Genomic DNA, 13,611 nt, shown 5'->3' with positions numbered 1-13,611 from the left:
TGGGAAAAGAATAAAGGTGGGATAAAATTAAATAAATTTGGGAGATCACCAGGAAAGCCCATGTCTGTAGGCTAGATTGGAGTTCTGACCTAGGCTTCCCCAAAAAGCACAAGAATCCTGATCCCCACAAAACCCCTTTTATTAAACAGTGAATTCCTCTCATTCACCTTCATCGAAATCTTTCAAGGGAGAATATACAGTCACAGATCTTATCTGGCTTGGAGGCTGCCAGGCCAATATCTTCAAAACTTGACAAAGAGTCTCGGAGAATCTCACACCAATTAGGAGAACGAATTGTCTCCTGGAAACGCCATTCCCCTTTCGCTTCTGTTTTATTCCCTCTGGGAGGGGCCATTCATTGTCCACCTGTGGCCTTACTCCCAAGTTAACCCTTGTTCCTTAGCTGTTCCCTTTGTCTGGCAACTCTGTGCATGCGCACACTGGGCATGCGCACACTGGGAACACACTGGGTGCGCTTCAAGGTTTTGGTAACTATCTTCAAAGCGCTCCATGGCATAGAGCCGGGTTATTGACGGGACCGCCTGCTGCTACCGAATACCTCTCACCGACCCGTGCGCTCTCACAGAGAGGGACTCCTCAAGGTGCCGTCGGCTAGGCAGTGCCGGCTGGCGACGCCCAGGGGAAGGGCCTTCTCTGTGGGGGCTTCCACCTTCTGGAACGAACTTCCCCCAGGACTTCGTCAGCTTCCTGACCTCCGAACCTTCCGCCGCGAGCTTAAAACACATCTATTTATCTGCGCAGGACTGGACTAGATTTTAAATTTTAAATTGGTTTTAAATGGGTTTTATTATGTATATTGTTATTTTTAATTATTCAGCCATTTGTAATAAGTTTTTTAACTGATGTTTTATTTTGTATTTATATGTATATTTTTTATTTGGCTGTGAACCGCCCTGAGTCCCTAGGGAGATAGGGCGGTATAAAAATACAATAAATAAATAAATAAATAAACAAGCTCCAGTTGTTCTTCTGCCTCACTGATGTCCGACTCCAAAGGCAGCTGACAACTGTCAGATGGCCCTGGCCCCTTCTCTGCCTCCGATGCAGAGCCCTCATCAGAGCCTTTCCTAGACTCCAGGACTGGCCTTTGTTCCTCCCCAACCTCCTCACTGTCCAAATCTGCTGCCAGCTCCACTGGCTGGTGACGGGCCACAACAATTGGGAAATTGTAAAAACATCCCAGAAGGAAGTGAAAATCAACTTCTCCCCAACTGTGAAGAAAAGTTAGTAATAATATTTATTCGGTCAATGACCAGCAACGCGAAAATGGCACAGATTCAAAAAATCATCAGGAATAGAGTTTGAGTTGAAGATATCTTTATCTTACCATTTGTTTTAAGCAGAGATACAAAGACAGAATTGAAGCATACTTCATGGAATACTTCAGACGTATGCTCACATTTTTTTCATTTTCCTTCCTGATGTAATTCAGTTGATCGTTCCCACTCACAGCAGAAAGCAATCAGATCCAACAATACCACAATCTTAAAATGGCATTTCAAATTTGATGTTTTGGTTAGTTTTCTTTACTGTCTCAGGAGCGTCATGTATATTTTTAAGGAAATTAGGCAAAAGCGTTGAAAATATATTTTATTCCTTTGGTACTGAACTGTTGATAGCAATATAAGTTTCAGGTTATAAGGACAGCATAAATATTGCTTGATTTTTAAGTGTCATGACAAGTAATGGGCCTTGGAAAGATTCTCCAGTGATGTAATACTGGTGGATACACACACACGTATTTTATCCTATTGATAATTAATGTGACACCACGTGAATCATGTAGACACCATCTTAGGGATTTAATTGCAAACATCATCCATAATTTAAAAAACGTGTTATATAACTTAAAAATTGTACAAGCTGTTCTTTCTGTTTGATTACCTGCGGCGACATCCGATAAAACCAACATTTTAATCATTGAAAAAGAGATCTGCAAAAATATAACCTTCAGCTTCAAAATGTACAATTACAGACCTAGAAAATGCACTTATGGCACAACACTACTGAGTCAGATGCATTTAGGAAAGCACAGCAAAGTGTGTGGGGGGAGAGAGAGAGGTGTTCACTAGTGCAGAGGTCTCCAACCTTGGCAACTTTCAAGACTTGTGGACTTCAACTCCCAGAGTTCCTCAGCCGGCTTTGCTGTCTTAAAGTTGCTAAGGTTGGAGACCCCTGCACTAGTGTGTTATTTAAACATCTTGACAGAAATCCTGGTCAGGCCCCAAAATATGTACAGAGAATGCAGCTGGAAGCATATGTACAATGCTGCAGGTGTGACTCCCCCTCAGACTTGATCGCGGAGGCGTGCCAGTCTTTGTGAGAGCTCGTCCTTCAAAACAGAGACAGATATGAGTATATGATCAAGATACAAAACACCTTAAAAGAGTAACAAATTGAAGGGGCGGAGATCGTGTACAAGCAAACTCTGCAAGTCACGATAAGTCTGTGCCAGATAAATGGGTTTGTTACTTTTTTAAAAAACAAAAAAAGCTTCTGAAGTTGAAGTTTTCTAAAAACTATACAGAAGCTCAAAGTGAGCTGCCTCTGGACCTTGTAAATAAATTAAGCCAATAAAACGAGGCTATACATAACAAAGGCAACGCGGGGAAGAAATGAGGTGAGGACAGGAAATTGTTTTAAGACATTAAAAGTTGCAGATTAGTTCATTTTAAGTAATCTAGCCCCCAGATGATAAGAGCAAGCCATATTGGACATTAGTAAGATGTATTTAGAAGTTTCACTATGAACAATATCCTAGCCAATCTTCTACGGCAGTGTTTTCCCAACTTCAGCAACTTTAACATCTGTAGGACTTCCAACTCCCAGAATTCCCCAGCCAGCATGCTCTATAGCAGGGGAGTAAAAAAACTGGCGCCCTGCAGTCCGGATACGTCACGTGCAGGCCACGCCCACCCCAGCTCCACGAAGGGGAAAACCGCCGTGAAACATCATGCGATGGCAATGTGACACGGCGAGTTTGACACCCGTGCACTATAGTACAAAGCAGGGGTGTCCAAACTTGGCAACTTTAAAACTTGTGGACTTCAACTCTCTGGAAGTCCACAAATCTTAAAGTTGCCAAGTTTGGACACCCCTAGTATAAGGGGAGAAGAGAACAAGCCAGGACAGGCAATATTTACCTGTTCTGTTGAAGCAACACTTGTGCCAACAGAACCTGTTTGTCCCTGAGGTAGCTCCATATTCAGATCAAGCCTAAAATTCAAAGGGAGAAAAATACAACCAAACACATTAAACGTTGGCATTCAGATACGGCATATCATGTTCGAGGAACAAACCCGAACCATGTCACTTAAAATTAAAAAATAAAGAGTATCCCTGAGTCAAAAGTTACACATTACACTGCACATGATACAATCAACCCTGTAAAGGTTGGAATATATAAACCTCTAAACCTGACTTACAACAGATCAGGGTTTGAGATAAGCATAGTTTGGGGGAGGGAGGAGAATAGAATTCCTTCTTGCAGCTTCTATTGTCAAATGTGGACCTTGGGAACTGATCCCAGTCTTGATGTTAACTTATGATCAGAAAATTGCCAATGTTTGCTTCTGAGAGCATTACAATTCTCCCACTTTAGGAAGTATTAACAGTAGGTTATAGCCTAGTTCAGTTTTCCTCAAGTTGCTACTTTCCAGATGTGTTGAACATCAGCACCTTTCATTCTCCAGCCAGCGAAGCTTGGCCCATGGATGGAACCAGACTAGAGGCAACAAGTTAGATCTTGCTATGCCTGTCCATTTTCTCAATCTTGTGTGACTCTACTGAACCGGAGAAAACGAGGAATTCCTTGCTCCCCCAAACGTATTTTTTCATGTTAGTGCAGGGGTCACCAACCTTAAACACTCAGAGCCACAAAGGCCCTAACCGGAAGCCCCCCCCCCCATTTAATTCTGGAGCCATTTTTCAATTCTGAAAAAAACGAGGAATGGTAGACTGCAAGATTGTAAAAATTGCTTATTTTCCTTTAAAGCACATAGACTTATGTATGGCTTCACAGTGCTTTTACAGTACTAAGGGGTTTATAGAGTCAACATGTTGCCCCCAACAATCTGGGTCCTCATTTTACCGACCTCAGAAGGATGGAAGGCTGAGTCAACCTTGAGCTGGTTAGGATCGACCTGCTGGAAGTCAGCAGAATTATCCTGCAATACTGCATTCTAGAAGGGGCGTGGTGGCTCAGTGGCTAAGATGCTGAGCTTGTTGATTGAAAGGTTGGCAGTTCAGGTGTTCGAATCCCTAGTGCCGCATAACGGGGTAAGCTCCCGTTACTTGTCCCAGCTTCTGCCAATCTAGCAGTTTGAAAGCACATAAAAAAATGCAAGTAGAAAAATAGGGACCACCTTTGGTGGGAAGGGAACAGTGTTCCGTGCACCTTTGGTGTTTAGTCATGCCAGCCACATGACCAAAGAGACGTTTTTGGACAGCGGTCACCAACCTTAGTGCAGGGGTCACCAACCTTAAACACTCAGAGCCACAAAGGCCCTAACCGGAAGCCCCCCCCCCATTTAATTCTGGAGCCAATCGGAAGTCCGGTTTCCCCACCATTGAGTGTCCTTCTAGTGCGGCATCCTTTTTCCTCTACCTATCCTAACCAAAAGCCCTATCAATTGTGGAGCTGACTGGCAACAGGGAGCCGCAGCAGAGGGATGAAAGAGCCACATGCGGCTCCAGAGCTGCAGTTAATGACCCCTGTGTTAGTAGATTTATTGCAACTTTTGGATATTAACACTTACCCAGCTTCATCAGCCATTTCTTGAAGGAGCATATCTACTTGGTTCTAAAAAAGCAGACATCATATAAAAGATTGAGTTACAATGAAGAGGGCAGCAACATAACACAGAAAATTACTGGAGATTTTGTACTGAAAGAATTCTTGGCCATAAGAAAGCATTTGTAATTGTGTGGGATGACCCTTCGGAGCACTGCGGTTGTTACACTCATTTTTTTTTTATGGACGGTTTTAGGATTATAATACTTTTATTGATTCTTGCGTTGTTCCTTCAGTGCCCAGAAGAACATTCTCAATCCTTCAGAGCAGACAATGAGGTGTGAAAACTTGTCCTTTCTTGCTTCCATTTTTCAATCCTAATTAACACTATTAAGATAAAGAAATGGTTTCCAATATTTTTCTGCAGACTTCAAAAAAAAACAACACTCAACGTATCACCTACATAGATTGTACAGTGCCCAACAGTACTTGTAAGAAACCGGCTTTACATCTTTTTTTTTTTTAATTAAAAATATGAGTCTCTCTCAACTGAAAACATTGTAAAACTTACTCGGATCTCAAAGAAAGAGGAGACCCATCATGAAGGAGCAACCTTTCCTTTGAACATTTATCTCACCAGGGCCAAGATACTGTTGTCACTAGAATATGTAGTAAGCCAGTGTTTTTCAACCTCAAGAATTTTAAGTTTCTTCCTCTGCTTCTTGTGCCATATCCATCACTGGATGTTGGCGATCATGTTGGCAAACTTTAAGATTGGTGGACTTCAACTCCCAGAATTCCCCAGCCAGGTAGCCAATGGAACAATCAAAAAAGTCAATCAACCAATGGAACAGAAGTTGCCTTCAGACGTTGTGGGAGTTTCATCCCTGGAGGCTTTCAAGAAGAGACTGGGCTGTCAGAAATGGTGTAGGGTTTCCTGCTTGGGCAGTGGGTTAAACTAGATGACCTAACAAGGTTCCTTCCAACTCTGATAATCTGTTAAAAGTTCTTGAGGTTGAGAAACATCGATAGGGGCTACTGCAAGTGGAAGCAGACATCTCTGCTTTAATGGGTACCTACTTGTGGTGTTGTCAGTGTGGTAGTACTGCTCATGGTGTCTTCCATCTGTGCTGTCTGAACATCTAAGGTTTCAAACTGCTGTTCAAATTTATCCATCAGGGCAGAAATCTGTAGGTAAACAAATGGTTTAAGTAGAAGAGATCAAAAGAGTAGCAGGAAACAGGTAAAAACGAACAGCAAAATGCATCCCTTTTACCTTTTCTAAGTTCATACTTTTCAACGTAGCATCCATTGATTTAACTACTCCAGCCATGGATTTCGTTACCTAGAAGAGAAAGTGTATGATAATCATATCAAGAGTGTTTTCCCATCACCCCTTACCCCTCAATTTCCTTAGCTCCTGTTTCGTAACTGCACCTGATAAAAGAAGCTAGAGAATGTATTTTTACGATGATTATGATCATGATTTATCACTTATTGCTTGTATCTACACTGAGAGCTTATGCACCGGAGACTAATTCCTTGTGCGTCCAATCACACTTGGCTAATAAAGAATTCTATTCCCATTCCATTCCAAGCTAGAGATCGTGTGTTGTCCCGACGCAGATTTTGGAGTGTTATTATTACCTCTGTACAACTATTTATTTATTTATTTATTAATCGTATTTATATACCGCCCTATCTCCTGAAGGACTCAGGGCGGTTCACAGGCAAATAAAAACACATAAATACAGATTAAAATAACAATTAAAAAACTTATTCTAAAAGGCCGAATGTTTAAAGACAATATAAAAAATAAAACCCATTTAAAACCAATAAATTTAAAATCTAATCCAGTCTGCTGCTGTTTAACTGCTGTTAAACTCTGACATTCATGGTTACCTTGTAAATTACTTTTTAAGGAGTACTGGAAAAAGTTATTTTTAGGCTGCATTTTGGTAAGGCGAATAAGTGAGATTTGGTGAGTGTTTTTTCTGCCTGCATGCTACTTACATAATCTGGCACAGATAAGGGTTATTTTAATATTACATTACACCATATCTTTTATTTAGATTAGTGTGCCATATGAATAGAGGCATACTTGCTGGTACATCATAGTTTATTGTTAATTTAAATAAGTGTAGCCAGCCAAAGCATCTTCAATCACGAGCAGGATACTCAATGCTAATATTGTCTCTACAGAAGAGAAAATTTGTAGCTCAGGGTTGAAATATTAGATCCTTGGTGCTCTCTGAGTTTGTTGGTTTTCTTACAGACATTTCATTATCCAACTAGGTAACATCATCAGCGCGTTGATGACATTACCTAGTTTGGTAATGAAACGTTTGCAAGAAATCCACCAAGCTCAGAGAGCACAAAGGACCTCACTAATATTGTCTGCTTGACTAAGATCTAATGTGCTACACAAATCTAAAGACTGAAGTTTGTAGGCCAGGCTGCTGTCTGGCTTATTCAATAAACAATAATTAAGCAAACAGTGACTCATCACAACGTATGAGCATAGTCCCAGATTCTTCAATATTTCATGTGGAGAACTTTCTCATTGCTATCTGGAAGTGCCATGGATTAAATTTACTGCAGTAAATCTTAGGCATTATCAAATAATGTATGTCAACTCAAGGTTTTTTACCATGTATGTTCCTTGATAAAACAGGAGAGCGCCTGTTTGTTCTAGTGGTTAAGGCACACAAGAAATGTGAATTCTAATCTCATTTTAGGCATGAAAGCCAGCTGGGTGACTTTGGACCAATCACCAGGAGACTGTGAGTTCTAGTCCCACTTTAGGATGAAAGCCAGCTACGTGACTTTGGCCCAATCGCCAGGAGACTGTGAGTTCTAGTCCCACCTTAGGCATGAAAGCCAGCTGGGTGACTTTGGGTCAATCATCAGGAGACCATGAGTTCTAGTCCCACCTTAGGTATAAATGCCAACTGGGCGACTTTGGGCCAGTTCCTTTCTCTCAGCTTAACTCACCTCACAGGGTCATTAATATGGAGGGAGATGGGAGGAAGGATTTACCATGATGAGTTATTATTATAAGGAAGGGTAAAAAATAAATATATAAATTGCCTGCTCACTTTGCCCATTGTGACGGCCGTCTGCACTCTCGCTGCCACCGCATCTACCCGGGCGCTCATGCGCAGGAAGTTGATTGCTTGGTTCTTCTGTCGGATGGCATTTTCCGCATGGATTCTTGCCACTTCCGTGTTACCCTTCTGAATTGCCTTCAAAATAGAACGAAGGAACACAATTATTCCTCTCTTTTATGGAAAGAACAAAACAAACCGTGTTTGAAAATCCCGTTCCTAGGTGCATGGAGACTTCCAGGTGAATGAAACTTTACGATGATTATGCCTGGTGCCTATTTAAGTCAGAGGTCTTTAAACTTGGCAGCTTTAAGACTTGTAGACTTCAACTCCCAGAATTCTCCAGTCAGCTATGCTGGCTGGAGAATTCTGGGAGTTGAAGTCCACAAGTCTTAAAGCTCCCAAGTTTGGGGACTCCTGATTTAGGTGCTTCTGTTCTCTCAAATGCACCTGCAATAGATCAACACTTTGAATGACTGGACCTAGGAAAAGCAGATCTCTAAAAATCTTTGTAAATGATGGCAGATGCATACCTGGAAGCCAATTAGGACAACTAGCAGACATGTTACTAGTCAATATTCAATATACTGTATTTTTCGGAGTATAATACACACTTTTTTCCCTCCTAAAAGAGGCTGAAAATTTGGGTGTGTCTTATACTCCGAATTTAGCTTTTTCGAAGCTTTTTTCAGCCCTAAGGAGGCGCTAGCGAGTGAAGTGATCTCCCTGCTTTGCCCTCTCTCAGCTGTTCTTTAAAAGCTTTTTTCAGTGAAGCGAAGATCTTCCATGCTTTGCCTGCTCCCTCCGACTCTCAGCTGTGAAGTTTTTTTTCAGCCCTAACAAAGTGCTAGCGAGGGAAGTGATCTCCGTGGTTTGCCTGCTTTTCTCATTGCTTCTCTCTCCAATGATCAGTTGTGCTTTGGAAGCTGTTTTTTTATCGCCAAGCAGGGGATAAAAACCAGCAAACTAATGTGCTGAAGCTGACCAGACTAAGGACATTAGCCAGACGAATACCTGATAGGCAGATTCCCCCCCCCCTTTTCCTCCCCAAAAACTAAGCTGCGTCTTATACTCCGAAAAATACGGTACTTTTTTGGGAGGCATTCTAAATGAATTGATATTGCCATCTTGTATTAATGAGCTTATCTGCTGTTATTATTTTATAATTGATGGTTTCAATGCTTTTTACACTGTAAGCTGCCCAGAGTTGTTGGATACGAGATGGACAGCAAATAAATTTAATAATAAATAAAATACTGAGAGGAATGAGCTGGTATTGTCATGGGTATCCAGAACCTGAGAAATGTTAGAAGACTGTTGACTAGATTATTCTCAAATGAATTGTATTATCCCACCCAATGCCTGAATGAGAACATGAACACTGTCAAGTCCAAGTCAGAACTAGTATTAAAGAAACAATTTGTACATATTTGGGAGGCAGAAATTCTTTACATTAGTCTGTGAAAACAAATTACTTTTATTCTGTGATGTGAGTATACGCCGACAGAAATAATAACCACAAATACTCAATAGCAATTTTTATGTATAATTTTAAGGTCATTGTAATAATTTCTCATGTTGTATATAGAAAATATCTATATTAATTACTTACCTTTTTAATCTTGACTTTTTCAACTTTTTCTTCTTTATCACACTTTTTTGCATTTCTGTTAAGCTCCTTGGCAGCAAATTTCAAATTGAAAAGATGCTCTAGATTTCAAGTTAAGAAATGTACTGAAATAAGAACATGTCATGCACATAACAATCTGAAAAAGGGCCCTCTGAAATGTAAATATTTTAAATTTAATATTTAATATTCAGAGGGAGACAATATTTAGATATAACCTCCCTCTGAATATAGAATATAGACATGAGCATATTTATTTCATGCCATGTGTATTACTGGGACGTTTTGCTTTTATGCATTTTTCTGGGTTTAATATTTTTGCTCGAGTTTTTTAATCCACTTTTTAATCCATGCAAGAAAAAAATTATCATTTTTTAGGTTAAACATGCTATCAATTAATTAAAAAAACAATTCTAGTTATTGTAAGGCAGACTGTAAAATGAAAATACTCCCTAGCTTTCTTTAAATATAGGTCAATTAAACCCACTAATGCATACCTCCATTAGGTGGCTATTTTAATTCCTAGAAGACTATTTTAATTCCAACCTGTGATTAGATATTATTGGCAGACAGAGAAAGAGAAATGTGGTATTTTCTAAATGCATAACAATAATTGAAATCCTTTTTAGTGAAAACATTATCCATACATTCCATATAATCAAGTAAGCACTTCCTCTTCGGATTTTCAAAGCTCAGTTCACCAAGAAAAAAGAATTCTTTTCAACTATGGAATCATTAAACCGAAACAATTCTCTACCGGTAGGAACTATTGCCCATACACAGAAAGCTTTTATTTCTCCCAGCCACCAAACCAAAGATCAAAATAACCAATTCAAACTCTTTTAAACAGATCATAAAGCTCACCATTCATAATGGTAGGGATATCAGATTTGAGCTGCAAACATTCATACAACCACTAGGTGACAGAAATTTAGGTACACATGTTAACTTATTGTTTACCACCTATTAATTATTTGATTTCCACAGCACACATCTGGTAGCTGTCATTTAAAATGGTTAGGATATGTCCCGACCTAAAACAAATACGATAAAAGAGAGATTAAATGACTAGGATTCATATTTCTTACAGCGATCATCTAAGTCAGCTATCAAGATATGAAAACCAGGGCTTCTGATCCACTTTATAGCCAACTAGATGAACAGAAGTAGGATTTAGAATGAAGACAGCAGAGAAAAACCAAATTTAAATTCTTTTCTCAGCCTTCTTAAATATACAACTAAAGTCAACCCCCTCCTCCAAAACCCAGAAAAACTGAATCAGCTGATAGAAACCAGAAGCATCCCAGGCATGACACTGCGGTGTGTCATGTCAGACAAAAACACTTAAAAAAAGTCTAACCAGCTGGTCTGGAAGCCCAGCCAGAAGCTGCAAAAAAACCAAACATATTTAGCGCTTCATCAGAGAAACCTTAGAACGGGCATATGTTCTCGTCAATCACAGCCGTAACAAATCTGTAAATGGCAGCTCTGAAACTGCAAAACGGAGATTGGAGTGTGCGTGTTTCCATTCTAATAGATTTATTGGGATACACCATTTCATAGTCCATTTTGACAGGCACGTGAAAGTGAGCAGATGCCTAGAAGTCAGGAAAGTTATTTAGTTCTTAGTACTTTAAATCTGGTTATTTCTGCTATGTACAGTAGAGGACGGGGGCCTGGCATGTTATTGCCCATGGGGCTGCAAAGACTCAGACTTGACTTAGCAATTGAACAACAACAACAACAACCACCACCTCTTCTTACACTTGCCTCGCACACAGAATTCTATAGAAAATACCAATCTGGGGCTCTCCTAGGCAAGCTATCTATGTTGATATATTTTTAATCGCTTTTATTGTTTTTGCATTACATCAAGCCCCTGAGACTTTCACAAAGTGAAGCTCTAACCAATTGAAATAAATAATGCAATTAATGTCCATTATCCAGATAGAGGTAGTCCTTACCACGGTTCATTTAGTGACCATTCAAAGATACATCAGTGAAAAAGGTGACTTATGACTATTTTTCACACTTAAAAATGTTGTAACATCCCCATGGTCACGGAATTTACATTTGGACGCTTGACAAGTGACTTAACATTTATGACGGTTGCAGTGCCCAGGAGTCATAATTGCCTTTTGTGACCTGACAAGCAAAGTCAATGGGAAAGCCAGATTCATTTAACAAATGTGGCAAGACAAGTCGTAAAATGGGGCAAAACTCATTTAACCAATTTCTCGCTTAGCAACACCATATATTTTGGGCTCAGTTGTGGTCGTATGTTGAGGTCTACCTGTATGCTAATGTCAGACTAACAACCACCACCACTTCTTCTTACCCTTGTCCCCCACACAAAATCCTATAGAAAATCCCAGTCTGCAGTTTGGGGCTCTCCTATATATCTATGTCGATGTATGTTTTTAATCACTTTTATTATTTTTGCATCAGGAAAGCCCAAGTCTTGCAGAGAGGGAAGCTCTAACCAATTTAAATAAACAATGCAAATAATGGCCATGATCTAGATCAGGGGTCTCCTACCTTGGCAACTTTAAGACTTGTGGACTTCAACTCCCAGACCAGGGTGAAATGCTCCCGGTTCGAACTGACTCGCCTGATCCAGTAGTGATGGCGGCTGGTGGTTCGGAGAACTGGTAGCAAAAATCCCAGGCCCTGCCCCAGCTGAGCTGCACCATCATCAGAGGTTTGGTATTTTTTACTTTTAAAAGCATCTTTTCTTGAGCTGGAAAAAGGCTTTTAAAATAAAAAAAAAAAGCCTTTGAAGATCGCGTGGCTGAGCAGGGATCATCAGAACCTTTTAAAAGTTTTTTTAAAAAAACAATCTCTTCGGCCGAAAAGGTTGTAAAAACAAAAGGTTTTAAAAGGCTCCTCTGGCGATCCCAGCTGAGTTAAGAGGTTTTGGGCTGCGATTAAGCAACTTCAGCTGGGATTGTCAGAGGAGCCTTTTAAAATCTTTTTTTCCTCTGGCCCACCCAATCGCCCCCTCCCTATTTACCTAATTACTGTTCCTTTCGGGCTCGCTTTCCTTCGGCTAATGGAATCAGTTGCATCAGCTAGCAACTGAATCTGCCTGCCTGCCATCCATCTTCCTCAGTGAGCAACTCAATCTGCTTTTGCTCGCTGAGGAACTCTGGGAGTTGAAGTCCACAAGTCTTAAAGCTGCCACGGTTGGAGACCCCTGATCTAGATACAGCTCTATTAGAACAACCCCAGAAAAGCTTTGGAGGGCCTCAGTAGAGAGGTTTTTGCTCTGCCCAGTGAGAGCCTGGGGAGGCTTGAGCAGCCTCTGGCCCTCAGGGGTCATCCACAGCTGCCCTAGGTCGCCTGGGCTGGGAATGATGGTAGTTGTAGTCCATGTGGCAGCTGGGGAATCCTGGGAGTTGAAGTCCACCTGTCTCAAAGTTGCAGAAACACTGGTCCAATCCTGCAAGAGAGAAAAATGGGGATACCCCAATACTTTTGGGGATCCTGAGAATATTCTTGGAAAGAAGTGGAGATTTCTCCCTTGGGGTCAAAAAGGGTCAAAAATACGCTTCCACCTTGGAAGGAAGAGAAGAAAACGCCCTGACCCCACCCCACGGGCTACTCCCGCTGTCACTCCAATCCAGAACCGCCAATAGAAAAAGCGTTCAGCGCCGAGGCTCCTCCCACAAGAATCACCCCTCTCAAGGGCGCCTCCTGCCGTAAGGGTCCCCCACTAGCCACGCCCCCTGTTCCATCAATCTCGCCAAGGGGCGGGATTTTCTTGCTCACACCACCAATCGAAGCCCGGCCGTGTTTTCCCGACGGGCGTCACCCAGGATACTCTCCATGTTGGACATGGCGGCGCTTCAGGTGCGGCCTTAGTTCGAACGACGGCGGAAAAACAGAGCGAGGCGGCTCGGTCCCGGTGACTTGTTGAGCTCCTTGTCTTTCTGTCAGCAGCGGGCTTCCTGCTTCCGCCTCCGCCCGGCGAGCTCCACTCCCCGCCTCTTCCGTCAACATCACGTCACGCGGAGCTTGACGCGCAGAAAAGAGGCGGCGAGAAGAGGCGGTTTGGGAGGATTGGTCGAGGCGCATGCGCACAACGGGAGCGCCGTTTATGGAAGCTGCGGGGGCGGCGGCCA

General features: G+C 41.5%; 1 protein-coding gene across 3 annotated transcripts; it reads right to left on the bottom strand.

The window, feature by feature from the left end:
• Nucleotides 1-1,321: 1,321 nt before the first annotated feature.
• On the bottom strand, nt 1,322-13,531 carry CHMP1B (charged multivesicular body protein 1B). 3 transcript variants are annotated; one of them, XR_009156723.1, is made up of 9 exons: nt 13,311-13,531; nt 9,473-9,570; nt 7,852-7,998; nt 6,030-6,098; nt 5,834-5,941; nt 4,779-4,822; nt 3,165-3,237; nt 2,231-2,353; nt 1,322-2,099 (listed from the first exon to the last, which is right to left on the bottom strand). XR_009156723.1 is itself a non-coding variant. In XM_058197075.1 (8 exons), the coding sequence occupies exons 1-8, from the start codon at nt 13,324-13,326 to the stop codon at nt 2,309-2,311; spliced, it is 600 nt and encodes a 199-aa protein (XP_058053058.1). In that variant the 5' UTR covers nt 13,327-13,530; the 3' UTR covers nt 1,322-2,308. The 3 variants fall into 3 exon arrangements, 2 of the variants coding, with proteins under 2 accessions (XP_058053058.1, XP_058053059.1); XM_058197075.1 differs by having other exon boundaries at nt 1,322-2,353; nt 13,311-13,530; XM_058197076.1 differs by lacking the exon at nt 13,311-13,531 and adding an exon at nt 10,352-12,163 and having other exon boundaries at nt 1,322-2,353.
• Between the last annotated feature and the right edge of the window lie 80 nt (nt 13,532-13,611).

This window comes from Ahaetulla prasina, chromosome 11 (genome assembly GCF_028640845.1).
Source record: "Ahaetulla prasina isolate Xishuangbanna chromosome 11, ASM2864084v1, whole genome shotgun sequence".
In the NCBI taxonomy this organism is placed as follows: Eukaryota; Metazoa; Chordata; class Lepidosauria; order Squamata; family Colubridae; genus Ahaetulla; species Ahaetulla prasina.
This window is presented reverse-complemented; position numbering and strand designations above follow the sequence as displayed.

Excerpts from the sequence above, each read along its gene's own strand:
- CHMP1B (XM_058197075.1), bottom strand. Across the intron at positions 6,099-7,851 it reads CGGCCGTCACAATGGGCAAA|GTAACGAAATCCATGGCTGG; the intron begins GTGAGCAGGCAA and ends TTTCTCTTCTAG. Across the intron at positions 3,238-4,778 it reads GAAATGGCTGATGAAGCTGG|GCTTGATCTGAATATGGAGC; the intron begins GTAAGTGTTAAT and ends TTTGAATTTTAG.